The sequence below is a fragment of the Aythya fuligula genome, chromosome 7 (assembly GCF_009819795.1).
Source record: "Aythya fuligula isolate bAytFul2 chromosome 7, bAytFul2.pri, whole genome shotgun sequence".
NCBI lineage: Eukaryota > Metazoa > Chordata > Aves > Anseriformes > Anatidae > Aythya > Aythya fuligula.
In genome coordinates, this window is record NC_045565.1 from 36,764,398 (window position 1) to 36,788,511 (window position 24,114).

General features: G+C 48.7%; 1 protein-coding gene across 1 annotated transcript in view; it reads right to left on the bottom strand.

Moving 5' to 3' along the window:
- Window positions 1–24,114, bottom strand: part of TCERG1L (transcription elongation regulator 1 like) — a 67,437-nt gene that overhangs the window by 25,338 nt on the left and 17,985 nt on the right. The window contains exon 5 of the mRNA XM_032191658.1: window positions 4,106–4,231. Coding sequence (XP_032047549.1) covers window positions 4,106–4,231 — 126 coding nt within the window. The remainder of the gene's footprint in view (window positions 1–4,105; window positions 4,232–24,114) is intronic.

Consider the following 24,114-nt stretch of genomic DNA (forward strand, 5'->3'; position numbering starts at 1 on the left):
GCTGAACTCCCCGGGCTCAGGTGGGGCTGTGTGAACAAGGGAACCCAAGCCTGAGATAAAAGATGCAGAGAGCCGAAAGCGGTGAGGCCAGAGGCCAGGTGGGACTCATGCGTGTGCAGGAGAACGTGAAACAGAGCACGGGCAGGGCTGCTCAGATCACTGAAGACTTCTTCTGGGCCTTGTTAGCTCATTAAGGATCTCTTCTTCTCGGCACATGCCAGAAAGAACAGTGGGCAAGGTGCGGCATTGACCGCTATTGGCAACTGGTGCACGTCTTTCCTCGGGTTTACTCTTTTCTCATTAATCAAACCTTTTTTCTTCCCCTCTTTAACTTAAGTGCATAAAATATACTGCAGGCAGACAATTAAGGCACCGTGACGTATCTCCAGCATAATCGCACGGCATTTTTTGCCCCTAAACTTAGCAGCATAATTACCAGCAGCGCGCTCCCGCAGCCACCGCAGCGCTGCTGGGGGATGCGCCGGAGGCTGGAGGATAAGGAGGCCTGATTAGAGAGATTGCTCCCAGCCTCTGTGGCAGGTAGAGAGACATGAATAATTCACAGGATGAAAAGCAGAGGTGAAGTAGCAAAATTATCAGACATCTATTACAGAGGATGTAGGCGTATGACTATAAACATGTTAAATGCAGAATTAGAGAGGATGAGGAAGAGGAGGTCTGATTTACCCCACGAGATGCTCTGGACAAAGAGCAAATAAAACTGTTTGGCAAAGGTTTCTAGAGGCCACACTCCTGTTACTCTCAAATGTAGGTTTAAAATTTTGACTCAGTGTTGCAGAGAAATGGATTTATTTCAAGTGCACAATCCAGGCGCTCTGCTTTGTGCTAGCCCACCAGTTCTGCTGTATGCCAGTCCTGTCTCTCCCCACAGCTTTTTTTTTGTTTCTTTTGTGTTTTTTTTTTTGAGCTTAGCCTAAAACCCACATGGGGCGGATGCCCAGCTCCTCCCCTGTTGCTCACTGCTCAGCCACGGGCTGCTTTCACTGCTGGCTCCATCCCTGCCCTGCTCCCGCACGGCTGGGTCCAGTTTCCACCCACCGGCACCGCTCAGAGCAGCGGGCACCTCCTGGCATCATCTGCTCCTTCCCACACAGCTTATTTCACCCCTTAATTGGTGTGGATATTCTGCTTTCACCCTTTTCTCTGTTATGTGCCACACGCTGCGTTTCCCACCTTAGCACATCTCTGCTTGAGCAGCTTTGTCCTTCCCCACCAACCCCTTCCCACTCACTCCCTTATTTTCCCGAAGGCTGGTAACAACACGGCAGCAAAACGAGGACAAATTCTCTGCCTGCTGTACCACGGCACGGGCTCTGTGCCTGGTGCGGAGGCTGGAGACGAGCAGCCAACGCTCTCCAACAGATGGCATTTCCCCAGACAGGGCGCAGGGCGCACAGCACCCCCCGTCCTGATCCACCGGGACCAGGCACAGCACCGGGCTCGTGCCTCGGCCTCCCCCAGCACCAGGCACCCTTACTTACCCCAAAACCACCCAATCTGTGCTTGTCTGCAGTCTTCTGCCTGGGTTTACCTTCTTCTCTCGGCTGCAGCCCCTGTGCTATTTCTCTCCCAGCTCTGTACACCCCTGCAGGGCTGTCCAGGCGAGCTGCAGTCAAACAGCTCCGCCAGCTCCTGGCGCCGCTCCTTGCCCTGCTCTTTATGTGCAATTCCTATTAAACTTAAATCGAGTTCAAGATCTCGGCCCTGACCCGAAGCACTCGATGGTCTGAGCGCTGAAGATCTGTGAGGTTATGCGGAGCTTTGTGCGGCTGGCAGGGACCAGCTCCACTCCTGTACGGAGCGTCGTGTACGAGGTGTTTTGCCCTTGACTGTAAGGGGAAAAAAAAATCATTGCTACTGGTTGTTGGATATTTCCAGCTTCCAACACAAAAATAAATGCTTACTAGAAGCCAGGACCACTGCAAAGTTTACTGCTTGTGCTCCAGAAATACAAAAAAAAAAAAAAAAAAAAAAAAAAAAAAAAAAACAGGTTAATTTTGTCTTCAGGAAGGAAAGTTTTTTGCATGTCCTTAGGGGCCCTGTCTCCCTAGCTGACTCCGCAACTGGGGCAGCTCCCGGGGTTTTGTCCAATTCTCGCTGTTTCATAACAGCTTTCTGAAGTGCACGCTTCCTTTTCTGCAGCACTTTGAGACTGATGTGTGAAAACACCTTTATTACTGTTATTTGCCCCTAATTATGATCCTTTCTTTGACTGCCTTTCCAATGGAAATAATGATAGCTTGTAGAAACCTATAGAAAAGCGTGTGATCTCCTGAAAAACATTAAAGAAAAATCCATACTAAACTTGAGTGAAATTGCCATTTTTCTTTTAAATGCAGTCAGCAGCAAATCAAAGATGACAATCGGAGGAAGATGAATGTGTTTTCTATTTTCAAGGTAAGGCCAGAACCAAAAATAGAGCGCTCATCTTATTTACATCACTTGTATACGTGCAGAAACCGAACGATTGCTCTTCCAAACCCACGACCTTTCAACACCACAGCCCTTTGATTTACACAACCTATTGACCAAACGCCACACGGGCCTCGTCATCAAAAGCCATCTGGGCATCGAAGGCTTCACACGGTGTAACCCTCCATCAGCACGATGGGTGGAAGAGGGAGGTTTGTGTCCACACGTCCATGAAATTCCTCTGGCGTGAAACGGAGTGCAAAATGAGGACTGCGGTTTTGCAGAGCAGCAGGACTCTCACACAGAACTTTGTCCTTCTGCACATGCATTCTTTAACCAGTTTTAGCATTTCTTCCATCTCTTGCTCCTGCCCAGAAAGCAAGTCAATAGCAGAGGAACACACGGATCTTAAACAGAGGAACTGCACTGAGGGTAAAAGAAGTAGGTGCTTAGCTAAAGCCAACTAAGCCAGACAAGAAACTTTAAGTCAAAGTATATCACAGGAAACGTGTATGAACCTTCTTTCAGTCTTGTATCTGTCAGAACATTTTCAAAAATTCTCAACCCGAAGTGGAATGCTCAGCAAAATAAACTCCATCAGAAGGTCTAACGCAAGACAGGTCTAAGGGCGGACAGACCTGCTGCAAAGAGAGCCTGCAGCTCCAGGCAGGGCTTTGCCTAGCACAGCTGTCCCTGAAACTTTTATCGTAGCTGTGGGTAGAGCCCGTGAGCATGATGCACCCACACGGCAAGGGGCTTAGCGGGACGAGCGATGGCTTTTACACAAAACCCTGCACACACACAAGTACAGCCGCTTCTAACACGCAGCTTGCAACCCCTCCACAGCCATGCTAATGCCGCCTAGGTGTGAAAAAATGGTGTAAATGGTGTCATCTTCTAGGTGGGGAGAATTACACCAGAACTGATACCTAGTAATTCCTGGCAAAGCCCAGCATTTGCCATGAAACCAGCTTGCAGCACGCACAGGCACGGAGGGCTGCGGCCACCCCGGCGGGCAGAGGACAGCACATCCTCACTCCAGAGGTAGGATTTCACCTCCACCTCCAGAGCTCCTGTCCTCCCAACATGGCAGTGTGTAAGGATTTCTTGTCAGTAGGAAATATGTTCTCCATTTTCTATCGAAATCCGATCTGGTTTTGGTCATGATCTGCAAGGTGTCCGTGTGGATCTGAACAAAGCCACAAGACTTCTTCCAGCTTTTGGGAGAAAGCACCGGCTCCCTCTCACAACAACACACGCATTTACATGAAGATGAATAAAACAGTTTTATCACTCAGTACAGCACAAAGCATCCTCTGAGACTGCAGCCAACGAGGCTTCATGGAGCAACTACCCACAAGATAACCACGTTATCACGGCAATGCTTGTGAGTACCATTGGCATGGGAAATGAAAAGCCCAAGGACATTTCACAAACTTGCCTTTTGTGGCATCAAATGCAAAGCTACTGCCAGTTGCCAGACCGAGCAAACGGGATCTGAAACGCTCTGCAAACACTTGTAATTAGCTAAAGCAAACGCCATAAAAATTGAGCGGATTTTTTAAGGGCCCCCCATTACCATGCAGGATGGAAAACATGGTTTGGTTGGACGTACACAGATCCCCAACATATGCTCCAGTAATATAATCAGTCCAGAGAAACAGAAACACACCTGTGAATGCCTGATCCATCAGGTTGGCTGTCATGAACGTCACAGCTGGTGCAGACACAGCAGTTACCCTGGCGACTTGCGTTGGCATCAAAGGACTCAGATGAGCATCCACTCTGGAGGCAGAACCTGCATTCGAACCATAATGAAATCACTTTTTCTTTCCAGCAGACAAAAACGCCTTCAGAAAAATCTCTTCTTTCAGCCGGATTTCACATAATGCTTGTTCAAGCTCCTGTGAAACATTTCTCTCTACGCTCACTCGGATGGTTAAAACAATAGGGGCTGAGTTTATTCGAATTACACGTCTTGTCTGAACGTGATGCCCATTGATTTTTGGCAAATAAGTACAGGTGGATATTTTAAATTACTATAAATGCATTCCCCAAAACAAGAATTTCCAAGAACACATTAGGGTGTTCAGAACAGACGTACAGCCAGATCAGTTTTCTTCTTTAAGACTAAACAACACACCTCCGATTTCTGCTCATTACTCATCACCAACCATGTGTGTCCCATTCTGCTCACGGGAAATATTTTGCCAATAACTTACACCAGCAGCTTTCTCCACGTGAATCACAGCCTGCTCACAGACAATCCACAAAACAGAAAACCACTGCATCGCCCACACGCGATATTCGTGATAAGGTAGTGACCCAGCCATGCTGCTAAAATCATAATTGAACTAGGCTACTTAATCCTTGAGAACTTGTGGCTATTGCCAAATTTAAGGTCAAACCTTAAGCACTCTTTTCCTATTATCTGCATGTTTGGACACTACACATTTTTCAGAACCTGGAGGAGATCACACCATCTCATTCCCATTTTTGCCTCCATGCCCCGTTGACCAGCTGCCATTTCCAGACTGAGCTGGCAGCAGGGACAAATCAAAGTTTGATATGAACCGAGAATAAAACCTCATTTCCCAGGCACGTCTCAAACTGCAGAACTTGTAGGGTTCAACTCCGTGTCCACTGTCAGTGTTTGCACTGATTTGTGTCTTGGTTCCCAGGTGTCCGGGCAGCCGATTAAGCACAGCTCTCACTGGCACGGGGAACACTGATCGCTTCCCCAAACATGACTAAGACACCTCATTATGTTATATTGCCACAATGGTTACTCTGATGTCCTTTTTCTTCCTCAAAACTATGGTCACGGGTACCAGCTCGCCTAGTGCCCAGGCAGAGGGGTAATTCCTCCTTGTTCTAACACGGAGGTGGCACACACAGCCCGCTGCTGCCCACGCTGCCTTCCCTAGCCTTGAAGAATATACTACTTGGTAAAGGATGAGGTATTCATTTTAAATGTAAATGAAACACCTCAGAAAAACAAGATCGCAGTCCAGCAAGGAAAAGCTGAGTTCCAGATGTGCAGAATGGAGCACAGACAGCATTACTCAGTGTTATTCAGAAAAAAATCCTTAACTTTGGGCTTCAAGGGTGCAGCCTCAGACCTCAGGAGAAGCGAAATGCCACCTTAAGGTGCGTGTTCTGCAAACAAACGGCACTGGTGCTACACACAGGCTCATTTTCTCACACGTGCACACCCCAGGAAGGCGTGCACACCCCGCAGCTGTGGCACCACGACACATCCAGCTTCAGATCTCTGTTTTGTTGCCTCCTCCGAGCCTTGAAAATTGTAAGAGTGCAAGAAGATGCTTAATATTTTTATGGGCTTCTTCCCACACTTCGGCCTTCCCAAACAGCCAGAGCAGAGCCCCCCGCACCACCAGTGCACAGACAGTGCTGAGCCTGCCCGGCTGCTGGGAGCACGGAGCGAGGGGAGAGGGACGGGAACACTTCAAGCTGGCAGGCGCAGCAGGGATTTGCACAGCACTGATTTTCTTGAGCAATAACTCAGTGCCATCAGTAGGGGGAAGGGGACAGGGAGCACAGCAGCGAGGCTGTCTCCTCCCCAGGACAGACAGAGCATTGCCCTCGCTAGGGCGATGCGGGTACCTGGGAGAGCCTGGCAAGGCTAACTGCAAGCAGCTGGAGGGAAGGCTCCAGGAAAGGAGGCCGTCTATTATTTCTCTTTATCTTTAGCCATTAAGTCAGTACAGGAGAAATTCTGCCAGACATGATCACTTGTGTGAGAGACGAACTGCCCTGTGCTATAATAAATTTACTCCACACTTACTTTGAAGGAAGAACGACAAGTAAAGTACTTACAGGAGAGGAACAGGACACCGGGATGCTTCTTGTGCTACCTCAAACGCAAATCAACGTCAGGCCATGACCACGATTACGTACAGATAAAATTGGAGCAACTTCATAAGGTGCTTCATTATCTCCCGCGTGTCGCTGTAGATTAGCTCGCCTCTTTTTTTTCCCTCCATCAAAACATATGTTGCACGCTGAAACGTGATTTTGCGTTACACAGTTTTCACTGCCTCTTTATGGTGATTTATTATCACATCCAGCAAAAATAAAATTATCAGTGCATCCTTCAACATGATGGAAGCAATTAGCTCAGAGCTCCCATCCAGACTTGACTCAAGCATATACACACGGATATTTTTTCATACTGCAGATCAAGTTCAACAGCTTAGTTTAATTTTATCTTACGCTCACCAAATAAGCTGGAATGATTTAAGGCAATCATAACATTTAAGGAATAAATATTTATGCTTTCTAGTTCTTCGTGCTCATAAAAAAAAGCCGTCTTTGCAATGGATGAATTTAGAATACAAACAAACCCGGTGGATTTAGTTGAATGTCACCATGCAATCCAAGCTTTCAGGATGAACTCAATATAACCTGGGCTGCAATAATACCAAAATGTGAACCATAAAGAGCCCGGCACCCACCCACACATACCCCCTGCGCTTTGTGATTAAGTTTAAGGGAAATTTTACTACAAAACCACTCTGAGAGGGAGGAGTAGAAAAGTCATCTTTCCTATCAAGCCTCCGAATGCTGCTGTGCCCAGCAGAGCAGCGACTGGCGAGTGGTGCGTTTTGGACCCCGTGATCTCGGAGGTCTTCTCCAACCTTGATGATCCCACAACGGTTCTATGACTTTGGGAACATCTGTCCGTGTTTAAGATCATCTCAGCGCAGATGCATTCTACTGTTGTTTAGAGATTTAAGAAGCCCACCTCTCCATGTAACCGTGGCAATGATGTTGCAAGGCCAGAGGAGGACAAGGCCAGACAGCTGAACCCCCCTGGGCACAGCCCGCGGCCACGTCAGGGCCAGCTGAGCCCCCGGGGAGCCACTCACCTCCTCTCTGCACCACGAGGCATGGCACGGCACGGCACGAGGGATGTGCCTCGCTGGGCACTGTGAATGCAGCTGGCAAGACGAAGGTTTGCTCGGCGAGGGAGGTTTCCTGTTTTGCACCTTGTTTTGTGCTTGGAACACGGCTGTTTTGGTTCTTCTGCTTTGTCAGAAACGTATTCTTGCTGTCTGCATGCATATTCATTACACTCTGCTGCGTACAGATAGGATCACCCTTGTTTTTATTTTTTAAGATGGCAAAATATGTCAGTGGAATAAAGCCCAAGAATATGATTTTCAGAACTGTACCCACGGCTGAAGAGCAGAAAACCCATTAACGGTATAATTTTGTTGACTTTCAAGTCACTGATGCAACGCTGAAAATCCCACAGTCAGTAATAAGCCCAGCAGGTACTCCCAGATATGCTTCTTTCTAAGTCAAATATGAGCTGCGATGGTTCTTTTCTACATCCAAATTGAAATGTAATGAGGGAATCTATTAACAAAGAGTATTAAATATTCAGCGCTCTGGCTCTGCTCGGCAAAGGCTTTACCTTAAAACTTCCAGAGGGACCCGCGAGCAACGCTGACGTCTCACAGGCTTTGCCCTTTCGATACCATTTGGAAATTTTCCTCTTTTGGAAAAGAAAAACAACAAACAAGACCCAACCAACCAAAACAAGAACAGCCCAAACCAGGACACAACCTGTAAATACGAAATAAAATGCTAATATTGAACCTGAAATGCTGGCAGAGGTGTCCTCGCTGCTTGGCTTGGCTGCTGTTTATCTCCGCATTGGGTATGTACAGAAAGCAAGTCCTTGGGGAGCAGAGAGCATCACCCTGAAACCTGCCATTGATTCCGGATTTGTTATTGATAATAAACCCGAATGTGCACAGCCCCACGGAGCAGATGAGAGCCGTGCTGGACAACCCAGAACGACACCGAAGGAGAAATCCTGGCCCCGAGCAAATCCAAACTCCCTCGTCTCCCACGGGTGACTCCAGAGTCTCCTGGCTTCTGGGGGTTTTTCAAATGAAAACCTGTGCACAGCAAGCAAGGAAGCACCTATCAACAATCTGATGGGATACAACAGCAAATTAAGAGAAAACATCACACAACAAGCCAGGGACTTGTGCCCATACCACAACAATAACAAGTGCTGCAAACAGTGCTCCCACTGCCTGCAGGAGGACCCCTGGTTTGAAATGGGGCCGTATTTCCCCGATCTGATAGATGTGTTGTGTCCATATGAACATTAAGCATAAGATGGACACATGGGGTAAGTCCTTCTGGGCCGGCACCCTGCTCCTAACACACAGCTAATTGCAAACATTGAAGGAAGAGCACAACGTGGCTAGGATGCAGTGACACATGGGGAAAAGGTGTAGGGATAAAGCAGAGAACCAGCACAATGTTTCAGCAGGGCACTTCCAGACCTTCCAATAACCACAGCTCAAAGAACGGAATAATCCTTAATGGGCTCTTTTTGTCCACGGATGTGTGCTACACCCATTAAAATAAAAACCCTTACAGCTACAGAGAGGTTTTTACATTTACAGAGCTCTGGCCTTCAGCAAGCAGGCGTGCAGCCAAACCGGGAAGCAAGTCCTGGGGCTTTTTGGTTTGTTTTTTTTTTTGGTATGAACACACATGCTCACTCAGTAATAGCTGGTGCTGAGCCTGCAAGGTGTTTGGGGCCGGGCACCATCCGCAGCCCTGTCAGGTTTCCATCAGTTAGCTTGCAAGGCCTATGGAGACGTCTTGGCGTCCTTCGCCTGCCCACACGTGCAGCAGCTGCTCTGCTCAGGCTGAAGGCAGTGCTTCCCAAGTGTTTGAGGAGATGCATCGACAATGGAAAACAAACAGCAGTGGGCACCTTCAAAGGTGCCAAGAAAAAAAGTGCACAAAAAATGATATAAAAAAAAAAAGAAATGAGATCCTTCGTGGTCCAAACCACCCCGTGATAACACAGGCTCACTGGGTTGCTGTGCTCCTGACTGCCTGCCCACCACACAAACAGCAGCCCTGTGGGCAAGGAACATTTTTCATCATGAAATTTTAAAGGAAATTTTAAAGGAACGTTGCACCAGCTCTGCATCATCTGGGAGGTACGGGCAACGGCTACAGGTTTTTTTCTTAAAAATACATTTTAAAAATACGCAAAACAGCTGCTTGGAATTCTGCATGATGTTACAGCTCATTAAAAAGAAATCAGCGATCCCAAGAAAGCAACCTTGGCACCCTGTCTCTCACTGGCTCCCTCTGTTCTCAGTGCTGCTCAGGCCTGGCTACCTACAGAGAGCACCAGGTGGGGCAGTTCCAAGTGCTGAGAGGTACAGAAAGATGTTTCTGCAGACACCAAAACCAAAATAATTTGAGATCGTTCTGTTGCTGATTGATGTCCTCTCCCAAAGCCAGGGAGCCTCAGAAGTGCTGAAGAACGCCGTTTTTCCTATTTCAGGGGCACAGCTCAGGGTTTTCACTGCTGGCATTTTCCCAGGTTTATGGCAGGAATCTGGGAATATTCTCTGACAAATCTCAGATGGGTCTCCAGGAGGACGAAGGCTCAGCAGCTCTGCTCTGCCAACAGTGCCACCACGGCACAACCCGCCCAGTTCCGATCTACAGCCAGATTTGGGATCTTGAATACCCCATTGCCATCAGCTCCCCAGCTTAGACGCCCCACGTGAAGGCAGACACTGCCCCTGAAACGATGCCACCGCTCCTGCAGCACTGCATCTGCTGGAAACTGCAATTATTTGGTTACAGATGTGCGAGCGCGGCTCATCCTGATAACATCCACGTTTTGAAAAAGCACCAATATTTTTAGAAGCTTAAAGAAGCTTCGATAAATCATGTAAATTACCGCTAGCCCAAGCCAGAAGAATTGCAACCAGCTTCAATTTTTCACCTCAAACAAGCACTGGAAGTGAGGAGAGATGCTTTTTGAGACCTGAACACGAAGCCCAAATGTTAATGTGCTGACAGCACCAGCACCACCAAACCCACACCACTTCAGCCAAGGCACACATCAAGGCTCCTGTGCCTGCCAGCAGCACCCCCAGACCTCAGCCCGAGCACGGAGCAACCCCGAGCACTTCTCACTGGGGCTCTGGGCAGCGTGCTTCCCACCTGCTTGCCCCCATCCCACGACCAGTGCCAGGAAAAAGCTCCCAGAAGATTGGTTTCCATCGGCCTTTTGTTGAGCTTACACCGTGTTTGACTACCCTGCACACCTGCAGAGCACAAATTTATCTTCCGGGGGCTGGCAGCTACTTTCTGCTGTTCTTCCAAAGGCAATCCTGCACGGGGGATGAGCAAAGCTTTCGGGCCCTCCAGCTGAGGCATAGGAATGGGAACCAGAGCCACACCAGCCGGGATCACAGCACAAACAGATTTTCTGCTCTGCAACTGGAGCAGAGGAGAACACGTCTCTGAAACAACCACGTGAAGTCAGAAGCGATCAAGCAGATGGTGTAAATCAGAGCAGCATGTTAGTGCTGGGCTGGATCGGATGTGTTCGGGGTAAAATTAGCCACTTCGTAAATCTGTGTATTGAAACCAATTCTACTCTGCTCCTTGAAAAGAGCCGTGACAGACTTGGATTTAAGTCCTCCCTTCCTCTGAAGGCCATTATGCTCAACAAACATCTGCTAATGAGCCATTATTTGTTTAAAAACAGAACTGTGTAAATCTGCTCTGAGTGCACTAAAGAAAAAGACAACGCTAGGTGAGAATTTCAGCTGTTTCAGCTGGCTCTGCTGTGAGCTGAGCAGGTCTTTTTATTTTATTTTATTTTTTTTTTTTTTTTAAATAATTTGAGCCTGAGCATTATTTCCAGATGAAATTTGCACAGATTTGGTGAGGATTTATGGGACTCTTGAGCTTCCCTCCTAGATCTGAGAACATCTCAGACTGTTTCAAAACTATTTGAATCCAAACACGGCCGGAGCCCTGAGCCGCATGGAAAGCTGCCGTGGTGGCAACCCAAACCCAGCGTTTGGGGAGCCCAAAATTTCTGCTTGGGAGAGCCAAACACAGAGAGGCTGGAGGGAGTCGGTGTTCCCCCACTAATGAGGGCAGCCCTGAAACCTGACTACTGCCTCACGCAGGGATTCAGTCATTTACAGAGACAGAAATACTGGGACCTACCGGCAAGCGAAACTGCAGAGAAAGTACTTTGACAAATTACAAACCTGGCAAAATATTTACAGATAATTTGTTTCTCTTCTGAACCCAGAGTTAAATGTATAGCAAGGTGGGAAACGAAATCATACGTGCCCTTGCAGGGCTGAGAGGAAATATAAATGAGGGAATAATTCAAGTGGTTTGTTTCCCACCCATTAATTTCTAATTTGATCTCCTTTACACCTCACTGGACATGCCAGAAGAGAAATATGACAAAATGTATTTATTAAACATGTATCCAAGCTGTGTCTGTGGGACAGCTTCTACCCTAGGAACCCACACTCTGGCTTTTAAACAACTTACTGCTTTTGCTTTGTAAAGCCACGCACGCCGTGGCAGTGGAGCAGCACCCCGGTGTGCCTGTCCCAGATGCAGGAGCCAGAGGTGACCCCAGCAGTTTGGGTTTGGAACCCAAACCCAGCGGGCAGTGTGTCCCCACCTCCATTTTACAACTAAGATTTTTCAACCAGTAATGCAATAATTGCTTTTTAAACGCTTCAAAGTTAAAACTAAAATCACTCAGATTGGACAGAAAGGCAGCAAGTTAAGGGAGCAGTAAATGGAGAGGAGAATGAACTCGGGCGTGTTTTGTTTCATCCTCAGGTGGAAAATCCCTGCAGGTACAAGGGTCACATTCACCTCATGCCCAGTACAGAAAGTCTCCTCTGCCTTTGTGTCCCCATGTCACCACCGCAGAGAGCATCGCCCGGTGCTGCCAGGCACAGTGGGTCCGTGGGGATGGATGGAGGCACTCCTGGTGGGGCCGTGCTCCACAGCCTTACCTATCTCTGCTTCCTTTTACTGGGAACAATTGGAGATTCAACTGCCTGGTTGTAGAGCACATCACGAGAGGAGCCGTTCTGGGGCTGAGAGAAGAGCAAACAGTTTTTTGTTTGATAATCTGAATTACTCGCAGCTGCTCGGAAGCACTCAGGGAATCCCGAGACATGAATCACAGGTCGGGCTGCCTTTTTTTTTTCCTTAGTATTTTTTTGAAATTAAGCTGTAACAGATAAAACAAGTGACTGGCGACGGAAGATGCCTCTCAGCACCCTCTGGAGCCTGACCCCAGAAGCACATTTATTTGGGATAAAACTGCCCCCGAGCGAGGCCAGCAGAAGCACACCTCTGCCACCCCGCGGGGCAGCTCCCCTGTGGCTGGGACGAGCTGTGGTCCTGGGCTGAAAGCTTCCCATGAAGCAGCTCCGGGTTCTGCTGTTGGGGCTGTCTGAAGGAAAGTCCTTGAAGGTTTTTTTATTTTTTATTTTTATATATATTTTCTAGCTATGTTTTCATTGTCAGAGAAGCACTGACTGAGGCTGAACTGGTTCAGTTTTCTTTAAGAAAATGTGCACAAAATGGAAAAAAGAGCATGATGAGGTGCGAAGAGAAACTTATAAAAACTAAAAAAAATTGAGTTTGTGATTTTCATTTGTGCGCAATTATCACTTGTTCCCTTAAAGATAAAAGTCAAAAATAAATTATCGTGTCAAAAAGTTGGCAAGCTGGGCGTCCAGATCAGTTTCAGATAATTAAATGAGATGCATTTTGGAGCAGAGCCAAATCCCGATAATATGGCAATTACTTACTTAGAGCCCAGTCAAGATCATATAACACTTTCCTCCCGCGTCTTCATTACTGTCTTGCTTTAAACTCCTCTGTTAAATTATCTCGAGAGCTCGCAGAAAAGCAAAACCACGGCTTTCACCAAGCTCCTTGGTAACAACGGGTCGGTGTCACCCATCCCTGGCCCTGCAGGGAAGCCGCAAGGCGCTGCTGGGTGGCTCGCCCGAGCACCAGCAGCCTGAGCAGGGACACCCCGGGGTCCCGGCGGTCCCCCCAGCCCTTCCCACGCAGGAGGCACTGGGATGAGGTCTCCTCTCCCCTCTTGTTCCCTCCTGTCCCCTCTTCCCCTCCCAGCCCCTCTGCAGAGGCACGGGACACGATCTTCACATCTCTGAAAACCCTTCAGGCTGCCCCGCAGGACTGTGAATCACGAAACCGCTCTACGCTGGGTAATTTTCATTCACTGTGATTTTAACAGGACAATTGATTCCTAGCAAAGAAGAGAAAATACGATTTCATCTCGTTTTATGCAAGCAGGTATTTACAAGATACAAATCACGACGACAGCACAGCCGCAAATATTAGATTTCAGCCTGCATTAGGCTGGCATTGTTTTAAATTACTTTTCTTCCACTAAAGTTTATCTGAGAAATTTCTTCCTCCAAAATGATCCCTACTGCTGTCAAACACACGCTGCACACATGCCAAGATGTTAATTTGAGGGAAAGGAGAGGAAAATCAGCCCTTTTACGCTGGTGATGAAACATTTAGCAAGTGACTGCTGCTCTCGCCCTTGGGCTCCCCGTCACCCCAAGCCCTGCAGGGCGTTCGCACCACTTGCACTCCAAGCGGCTTCACTCATTTTGAGTGAAAAATCACACATTTGCACAGGCACACGCTGAGCCGGAGCAACTCCCCCCCAGCCAGGTCCCTGCTGTCCGTCAGCTCCGAGCAGGGAACAGGAGCTGGGTAAAGACCAATACCAGGCAGACCCCTGACACATGTTTTGTTCCTCCCAGAAAAGCTGCTCTCGAGAAAATAACACGAGGCTATAACTTTGTGAGGCGTGGATTGTAGGAGGACACAGCCTGACCATGCCATGCTCCGAGGAAAACGCCAGCACGTGCTGCAGAAACCTCCAAAAAGCCTGGGCAGAAGGCACCACGGCTGCAGGAGTGCCACGGCAGCACCCGACCTTGCCCCATTCTTTAATTAAGCAGAGACCAAAACATTTCTGCAAAATCCCGAGGGTGTATTTGTGCATCTTTGGGTTAGCGGAGGGCCTTCCCACAGCCCAGCCCTGCAGGTGGGCAGGCAGAGGGATGAGTTTTGGCCTTTCTGCTGCTCCTCACACCTCCTCCTCTCGTGAGGCTGCTTCCCAGAGGGAACAGCTCTGGGGGCAGTGCCCCAGGCCCAGCAGTGCTCCCGACACGGGGCGAGCCGGGCCAGCCGCACCGCAGCGCCCAGAGCCCCGCCAGGCACCGCGGGGAGCCCCCAGCACCCTCCCGCGCCGCAGCGCTGCCACTTGTCAGTCAGAAGCCACTAATTGCAGCCCGTTAAACCTCTAATTGCTTTTTGAGAAAGCCTCGCTGCTGCACATAGGCAGGCGGAGGCTTCTCAATTGGAAAGATTTCCCGGAGGAATCGTGCTGAGATGGGTTTCTGGCCTCCTCGTTTCTCGCCTTTCAGGGGACAGAGGCTCTGCGCCCCCCTATGCTCCGCACCCTTTTCTATTTCCTAATTTTCTAATATTTTTCTGATTTTTTTTTTCTAATTTTCTGCACCCTTTCTCTCATTCAAGGCAAACAGCACAACCCAGCAGACATCCAGCTTCTGAGCCACTGCAGGCGGGTTCCTTGCCCGAAGCCCTGCAGACAGGGTTCCCCACGGCCACCAGTCCTCGTCCTGCCCCTCGGGGCTCGGATGGTCCTGGACAGGAACCGCCAAAAAGAGGCGCCCGTAAAATTTCAACTCCAGGACCGGTCTTGATTTATTTAGTTACAGGGTTTTTAACCACCATTTAAAGTATGCTTCCTAACAGCTACATACATCAAGTGTGAAATTAGATTCCCTGCTCTCGCTTTCATTAATTAACTCCCTGAATCTCTTCCAGTCAGCGCAGACTGCGCACCATCCAGGGCACAGCTCCGGCTCCAGCTCTGCGTTTGCCGAGTTAGCTCCTCTTCCCCCAAACAGGAGAGCTGCCTTTGCCAACAAAGATTTCTTCTAAGCACCAAACCATAACCAAAGCTGCCCTAGCACCAACTTACCCGTTTTGCCTTATTAAAACCTGGCCGTGTTCCTTCTGCCCAAACGCTGTCATCAGAAGGGCGCAGAGGTGTGCACCCAGCTCTGCCTGCTCTAAGGGGGGAGGCAGCTTCACTTTATAAAGGTGGTGCTGCTAGAACTATCCCAAAAGCTTGCACGCCTAAGAGCTGGGTGCCAACCCTAACGTGACAACGTTTGAGGCAGTCTGACACCCGATCTCCAACTCTTTGGCCAAAACCAGACAAACAGCCCAAACATTTTTGGAAGTTCTGTCCCGGTCAGCCCGGCACGGTGCTGGTGTTCCTCTGCCTTCCAAGCGCCACGACTGAAGTTCATTTCCATGCAGTGCATTAGGACTCATCTTCGTTTGCATTTCCACAAGCAGTATGAACTCGCTGCCACATCATAATTAAATTAATTCCTGTAATGCCCTCGGGTGCGTGCGGCCAGCAGCGCGTGTTTGCAGAGGAGATGTACACAGCGTTATTGAATCGCTCCACGGCGAGCAGCAGCAGGACAGTTATCTTTATCCTTTTCAAAGCGATTACAGCCTTCTAAAACCAAGCAGCCCAGTGAATACGATCCTCTGGAAAGCAAACAACATGCTAATACAGAAAAAAAATCAAACATTGCCACTCTCCCAGCAAAATCATCTTTGCCTACGGTAACCAGCGTGCGCCTGCTAGCCAGCACAAGAGCAAGGCCGTGGTGCCCATGCCATACCGCACAGAAAGTCAAACCACTCGTTTGAGAGAAGTGAATGAAATCAGGGTGCTTATTTGGTGTGATTTACAAAGCCCACAGAATTATAGCATCCTCTGGATTTACCGGGAAAACAAGCCGTGCATGAAGTGAAGCCGAGCCTTCCTGCTCACTTAAAATACATAAAAATATGGTTCCCCCAATGTGCACAGACATTTCCTTGGGGGAAGGCTTACAGCACCAGGACCGAGACAGCCCGCTACCAGCATTTTAATTACTTACTGATATTTAAAATAACGTATTTATTAAGATTGATATGCAAATCTCCGTAATTTAAACATACCTGAATTCCCTGCTGTAGACTTCTTAAAGATTATTTCCCCTTAATTCCCACTCACAAAGGTCACACTCGGGACATTACTGTTTTACTCCTCAGTAAGACACAAATGAGACGTGACTGATGGCTGAGGAGCGGCATTTGAGCCCCTGTTTTTCTAGCAGTGGTTCGTGTGCGTGTCGAGGACACGCGGCTCAGCCACCGAGCTCGTTTCAGGCAGCGCTGGTCCTGCTGCCTGGCAGAGCACAGCGCTCACCCTCAGCTGAACAAAAAAAAAAGTTAGCGTGAGATTTGCCACGATCCAACAACACCTCACCTGCTGAGCTGCCACGCTTTCTCACCCAAGGTCCATGACACCAGGCACCGAGCAGATGGTTTTTGGGGTTATCCGTGTGCACGGGGGGACAGAGCCCCCTGTGCCACCCCCCCAGAGCACAGGCACCAGTGAGAGCCCGGCCCCTGGGCACAGAGCAGCCCCTGGGCTTTTCCCTCGTTTCATGAGGAGTCTCCAGTGCCTCCGCTGCTCTGCCTCTGCTTGCCACGCTGATGGAAGGCCTCCATTTAGCTTTATTTTCCCTCTGAAAGCAGCCAGACCGCACACCCCTTCTTTCCTGCCAGGAGAGGAAGCTGTAAGCCTACATCTGCCCCAAATACACATGGGTGAAGCTGGAGGCACAGGGGCTGCACCCTGCAGAGCTGCCTCCTCCCCGGGGTGGGAAATGTCTCACAGGGCATCACATCCCCATCGCTTCCTTGCTCATGGATGCTGCTGGGCAGCACGATGCCATGTGCCACAGAGGGACACCTCGGTGCCATGCCCCCCCTGTGCTGCCCGTCCCTAACCCCGGCAGCGGGGGGTCCCCATAGGCACCAGGCAGTGGCTGCTCTCCAGTGCACCCCTGTGGGGTGACGCTGCTCGTTAATATATTCACATCTGCACCACGTTTATCATCTATTTCCAGTCGTATGAAAACCAACTCCAGCATAAAATTTCAATCTTGCAGTTTAATAGGATGTAATTCTGAAAGAATACAGCGAGTTGCGCGGCAGCAAGCCTCCGAACTCCAGCTTGCTGGCTGTCGGAGCGAAGTAATTATTTCTGCATGAACTAATCTTTTGTGTTTTGGAGAAAAAATCTTCAAATACTTATTTCTGGGAGGATTTGAGCTATAAATTAGTTTGGGAATTTTAAAATCAGTAACACAGGAACCAGAAATGTGATTCCAGCTTTTTTTTCCCCATTCCTTACACGCTTGAGCAACGAGGGGGTTTGAGCCAAGCTTTACAATGACTGGTTCTTGAAACTAGTGGGGAAGTTGACACGATGCAGTGCCTGGCAGGGTTTGGTGTGTTTTTTTCATTTCTGGAAAGCACAGAGGGCTGGTTAAACCGCTGCCTGCTCCTTCAGGTGTTCCCCAGAGCAGTACCAAGCCAGGCGGCCTCTCCGTTGTGCTGTTTGCTGCCAGCCCATGGGGCAAACATCAGCACAGCTCCTGGGGAGCCTTCAGCCGAGCAGCTCTCACCCCAGCTCCTCACCCCGTGTTTTTGGGGCTGGGTGACATCTGCCCTCGCTTCACATCACTCTGCAGGGTCGGGGTCCAGCAGAGCGGCCACCGCAGACACAGCCTGCCCAGCGCTGGCGATGGATTTTGTAATTCCAGCCCAGCCCTTTATCCAAATAATCCGTGCTTGGTTTCTGTGCAGGGCCAGCAGCAGCCCTTCCCCCCGCGGGGCTGCCAGAACTCCTGCCTTGTTTGCAGAAACATCATCAGCTCACTCCGAATGCGATCAACAGAACTAAATTTGCAATAAAATCAATGAAATTCTATTTAGCTGCTCCAGGGAAGCACCTATGGCACGCTTAAGAGTGTGGAATTTAATTAATTTTCCTTATTTATATTCTGGCCAACAAGCCAAGATTCATTTTACCTCGTTAGATTTATTTACACATATAGTGGGGCCAGATTGAGAAACGCAAGTCACCCAGAGATCATCCATGGGGCTCCTCACTTCAGCTGAAGCAGCCGTGGAAATCGCTCGGCGTTTCTTTCCCACCGCCAAAGAGGCTGAACGGGCAGAGCTGTTTGACTGGATAAAAGAAAGAGGTTTCTGTATGGTGATTAATATAAAAAAAATAATTTCCCTTGTAGGCCATAACGAGCATCTTCTACAAGAAGGAAGCAAACTCTGCAGATTCTGAGCAGCAGCTGCAGGAGGCACGGGATGCCTGCCTGCTTTCCCCCTCCCGGGCTGTTTCTGCACCAGGTTTACCCACCAGCCAGACCGGGCTCGGTACCACAGATTCAGATTAAAAGTTAAGAGCGTGCAGGGTCAGATCCCCACTACAGCTTCCTTTCACAATGTCAAAACAAGCCAACAAAATTGGCTGCAAAAATGGCGAAAACCAATAATAAAGAAAAAAAGCGAGCTTCTCGCTGGTAAGTTAAAATTTTCTCTGGTGAAATCCGAAGCACCACCACTCCTCAGCACCTTCCCATCGTTTATATGGACCTCAGCAAAATGTGCTCCTTCGCCGTGCTCTGGGATCCCGAGCGAGCAGCAGCCCCGCGTCACCACACCCTGGGCTATTTGGCACCGCAGCAGCTTCGCATCCTGACTTTATTAAGCCCTGAAAACGCAGACGGAGTTCCAAATGGTTTAATTGCATACATAAATTTCAGGGAACAACACCAGCAGTCACCAAAACGATTTGTTCCCTCGGCTGATGTAAGCCCCACGAACACCACCAGTAATTCTTGTCCACACGTCTCCTCCTGAGGGGGGCAAGCTAACGCCTGCCTTCCCCAAACCATCCCATTATCCTGGCACAGCCTATTTCTTCATTTCAGTCAATTTGTTGTTTAATTTGTTTGTTTTTTGTTTTTTGTTTTTTTGTTGTTTTTTCTCCGAAGACTCCTGCTACTCTGACAATATATGAAGTTTGGATACGAGACTGCTCCAAGCAACAGAAACTAAATGGCAGTCTGCAGCGGGGAAAAAAATGTGGAGCAGGAAGATCCTTTATGGAAAGGTCTCCCAGGGTGCAAAAAGATGCCTCGTGCTGCTGATGAGGAGGAGCTGAACGGACCCACACGGCACTGAAGTGTGAGAGCAGGGCTACAGAGCACAGGGGTGCAGAACTCAGCGCCTCGGGAGAAGACAGGAGGTGGAAGAGCCAAGGGCTCAAGGGTGCAGTGCAGCACAGGGAGCAGGGAGAAATACAGGCACTGCTTCCTCACCTGCCTCGTCCTTCCTCTTTTTGATATTAGTGCTCATCTCTCAAGTACCAGCAGCGATAACCGCCTAGGTCTGCGGCTTATTTGTCTCTTGAACGGGGAAGGAAACACCCCGCAGGTATTTTGGCAGAGTAGCTGCTGTTGCTAACACAGAATCTGATTTCAGCTCCCTGCAGCAGCGTACCAGCACTGTTCAAAGGGGGGAAAAAAAAAAACCTACTACTTGTTTTAACAAGTAGTTAAACAGAGTAAATTAAGTCCGACTTTTATGACATTTACCAAGCAAACAGCTGGGCATGAATGGAAGGATTTGGGTTGTTTGCCTTTTCTAACTAGGACATGAAATATTTAATTAGGATTTTGCTATTGTCAACACCCTGATGGCACACTGGGGACACTGAGCCCATTCTGCCCGGTGTGCCCACTGCCCCTGGGCATGGGGATCCTGCAAGAGACGGATGGAGCCCCGCAGAGGTACGGCCCCTGCACGGAGTGCCTCTGTCCCACCAGGGCACCCTGCCTTCTGCCTGCTCTTAGTCACGTCAGTGCTATTCCAGAAATTATTCCAGAAATCCCCAGCTCTCTCTGCAGGCTAACTGAACCGTGATCCAGAAAGCCAGTCCAGATCTGTCCGTCCCCTCACTTGCATCAATAAGTGTCCCCTGACTGACTTCATCTTTCAGTGGGGATGGTGTGGGAAACTTCAGAAACAAAGCCCTGCCCGACACCTCCCCGCAGCGTTACCTCTGTGACCCCTCCGCTCCAGCCGCGCCGTGCTGGCCCACCACAACCAGGCTGCATTTCCACAAAGAATCGCCGTCAGGACGATCGCCCAGCTACTGGAGGAGCCTTCACCGGGCAGCTGAGCGCTTCAGCGTTCAGCAGGGATTTGCTGTCCAGCAGCAGGAGAAAATTGGTATTTAAATGTGATCCCTGGCACGATTCTAGCTCCGAAAACCGCTGTATGCGCGCGCCTTCCTTCGCATGTGCCAACACAGATATAAAACCGAGAGGTAATTTTATGCTGAATATTAGGTCGAGTAGGAAGTTATCACTTTAATAACTATAAACATTCATTTGCTTGCTTCGTTACACAGCATTAAAGCTGGGCAGATCATTTACAACGAGCTTGTTAGAACTACTCAGTATTCAGAGTCGAGCTCGGTTTTACTGCTAGACACAGGACACCCAGAAATGAGGAGAGGAAAAAAGCTTCCCAAGGATATTAATGCCAAATGTTTGTTGGGAATGTTTGGAATTGCTCATGATTTTCCATAAACGTTACCTCTTGCTCACCTGCCATCTATGAATTCCGGGAATGTCTGGGCCAGGCACTCACAGCTAACAAATGCAGAAGGAAAATTGCCACCATGTGAATTATCATCGTGTTTCCTGGGGAAAAGCAAAGAGCCACCACCAAAGCCCCGCAGAGTGTACCCAGACCAGCAGAGCCCAGAGAAGCTGTCTGAATGCCAGACATGTACAAGTTTGTGTTTGTTTGTTTTTTAATTATTTTTTTTTAATTCATGATTTTGCAGTTGCACCGGAGGCTGGATAAAGCCCCCCTGCAGTGACACACCGACTGCTGCGGTCCAACACTGGCTCAGCTCTGCTGCCACGTGGCTCTGGGTAGCTTCAAGGCACCAGAGGGCTGACCTTACTCCTTAATTAACATCCAGACAAAATGATTGCTACAGACAGGCAGTACCTAGCCCTGCCATTCAGTCTCAGGGAGGAGCAGGACGTGAGGATGGCACAGCCGTAACCGCATCGCCTCTCCCCACCCACTGGGACCCCAGCACTCCGCATAGCCAGCGCCTCTCTTGGCTGTGAAGAAGCTGGTTTTCCCCCCCAAAACACCATTAAAATAATTGAGTAATTGTTGTTATGAAAACGTGTTTTGTATCAGCAGAATTTGCTAATGAAGCAAGCTGACAGACACATGAAAGAGCATGTAGAAAAACCCTGGCACTCAGAGGTGTTTTGAACATATAATGACGCTTGGCCGTTAAGTTACTGATAGGAAAAATACTTAGTCACTTCCCAGCTGTTCTGTGGCAGGGTAAAACATTACATTTAAACCATTAAATAATTCTGAAAGGAAGAGAACAGGTGGCAAATGGCTCCTATGGCAGATGGTGCCTTTTTAATATTTGTACTCGCTGCTAATTTAGAGAGTCCATAACCACACACTCCTACCTTACCTTTCCCATTTGAATAATTAACAAATTGTATGTGAAGAAACAAATACCCCAGCTCCTAATACAGTAGCCATAAGAAAGGCATTAGAGATTGCCAGATATCGTATACCTGAAGCACCACGCAATTTGAAATCTGGAAGTTTCTTGGATTTTGGTTTGGTGGTGGTGTTTTTTTTTTTTTTTGCTTGCTTGTTTTAAGAGAGTCCTCTTCAAAGGCTTGGCTTGATACTGCTGGAAAATTAAGTTCCCTCTTTACCAGCAGAGCAAATAAGTAGGAAGATACAGCACAGATAGCTGTGTAGCTGTATCTCCACAAGCTCCTGTTTAGTCTTTATGTTAGATCTGGCACAAAACCCAAGCTAACAGCAAGGGTGACATTACATGGAACATTTTCCCTGGCACACGTAGGAGCAGAACCACCAACAGATGAAAAAGGAAAAAAGGAAGAAATAAACCTAAAACTGAGCTCCAATCGCATTTCTGGACCTTTCTGAGTTTTAGCTGATTGATCTTAAACCACTTCCCCCGTGCTCAGCAGAACCAAGCAGCTCACCAAGCACTGTGCCCACTTCTCACTACACCATGCTACTGAGTGGCTCCATCCTCAGCTACCCGAGTTTTATCCTGTCAAACAAACCCACACAGACAACCCAGACACCCCTGCTGCGGGCATCTGGAGGAGAAGCAAAGAGCAAGGGGCTTGGCTGAGCCAGGACCACCCCAGCAGCACCAGCGTGTAGCTGGCGACCTGACTCCCAACCTAAGGCGGGATGTTGGCCACCAGCAGGTTCTGCTGCAGCTCCCTTTCCCCACCAGGCTTCAAGCTTAGCAGTGCTTGAAGGAAGCAAAGCAGTGATTTAATCACACCAGGAGTCCCTAATTACAGCTTCAGCTGCTTTCAGGAGCCAGTCGAGGCACAGCCTTCCGGATATTCCTCACTAGAAGGCAGCTAAGGCACTATTTTACCAGCTTGCTCTACTGAACTGTGCGGTACCTGCCTTATGCTGGTTCTTCCCAGCCTAAAAGCAGGAACTCTGCCCTGGCCGAGACACCCAAGGGCAGGCTGTGGCTGAGCGTATGGGAGACTAGACAGAGGCCCTGACAACCAGGGAAAATTGAGGAGTCTAGCTTTGTTTAAAAATATCAAGGGAAAAGAAAAAAAAAAAGAACTTTTGTAAACAACAGTGGCACCAAAAAAAGCATGCTCAGCTTGTAGTAGGGAAATGCTAACATTATCTTTGAATTCTGTGTTCTGGCAGACAGCAAACAGAGCAATGCATCTGGCAGCTGTACAGATTCCTCGCATTTGTTTCATAAACTGCCCACCACTGGGCTCATCTGGACTGGCTTGAGATCAGCAATTTCAACACAAGAAGGGCCAAAGAGGAGAAAAACTGGAAATCAAGTCTGCCAGACACCAGTTCTCATGTGCAAAGATTTCAGGTATCACACTGCCACAGAAACCTACCCAGCCACTGGGTAGGTTTCTGTGGAGGTACCTTGGGAAAGTCACAAAGCTCTGTGACTTTCCCAAGGTACCTCCACACAATATATATAAATTCTAAATATATTTTTTTAAAAAAAAGGAGAGAGGAACACCGGAATGAGAAGTTCCAGAAGCAGCAGCACCAGCCCCTGGGGCTGAATGCCTTGTGTTCCCCCAGCATTGTGCTCCTGAAGCTCCAGGAGCCCTCCTGGGGGAGGCTGACGCAGTGCAGGACGGGGACGCCCCCAGCACCCCACTACCAACAGGGCCTCACCTGTGGGGCTGGCAGGGAGCAGCACAGCTGGGCTGGAAACCTCCCTAGAAATAGATAATCAGTCAATTATAGGCTTATTGATCGAACAAACTGCAGTGACTGGAAATACAATGTACACGTGGCGGTGTAACACCCACCTCCGGAGTAATCCATTCGCGGCCGATAGCGAAGTGCTCCGCTCAGCCTGACACCAAGCTACGAGCAGGTTTAACACAGGAATAATTTAACCTTCTGCTTTGTTCCTTTAGTTCATTCATACCACCAGAACGTCGCCTCACATGCTTTAGACAAGGAGAACATGGGAAGTTCATTAATTACCACGTTACTTTATAAATCATACATGAAACAAGAAAAACGCGGCTGCCCCAGGGCCCGCAGATTATGTGCTCTCAAAGATTTATTTTTCTGGGAGAACTGTAAGTCATCCCTAATAAACGTCAACACGCTGATGTTTTTAACGGAAAAGCAGACAGGGTTACAAAGTACGCTATGCACTTGGGATTATCTGTAAATTAAATTACTCTTTCTTGA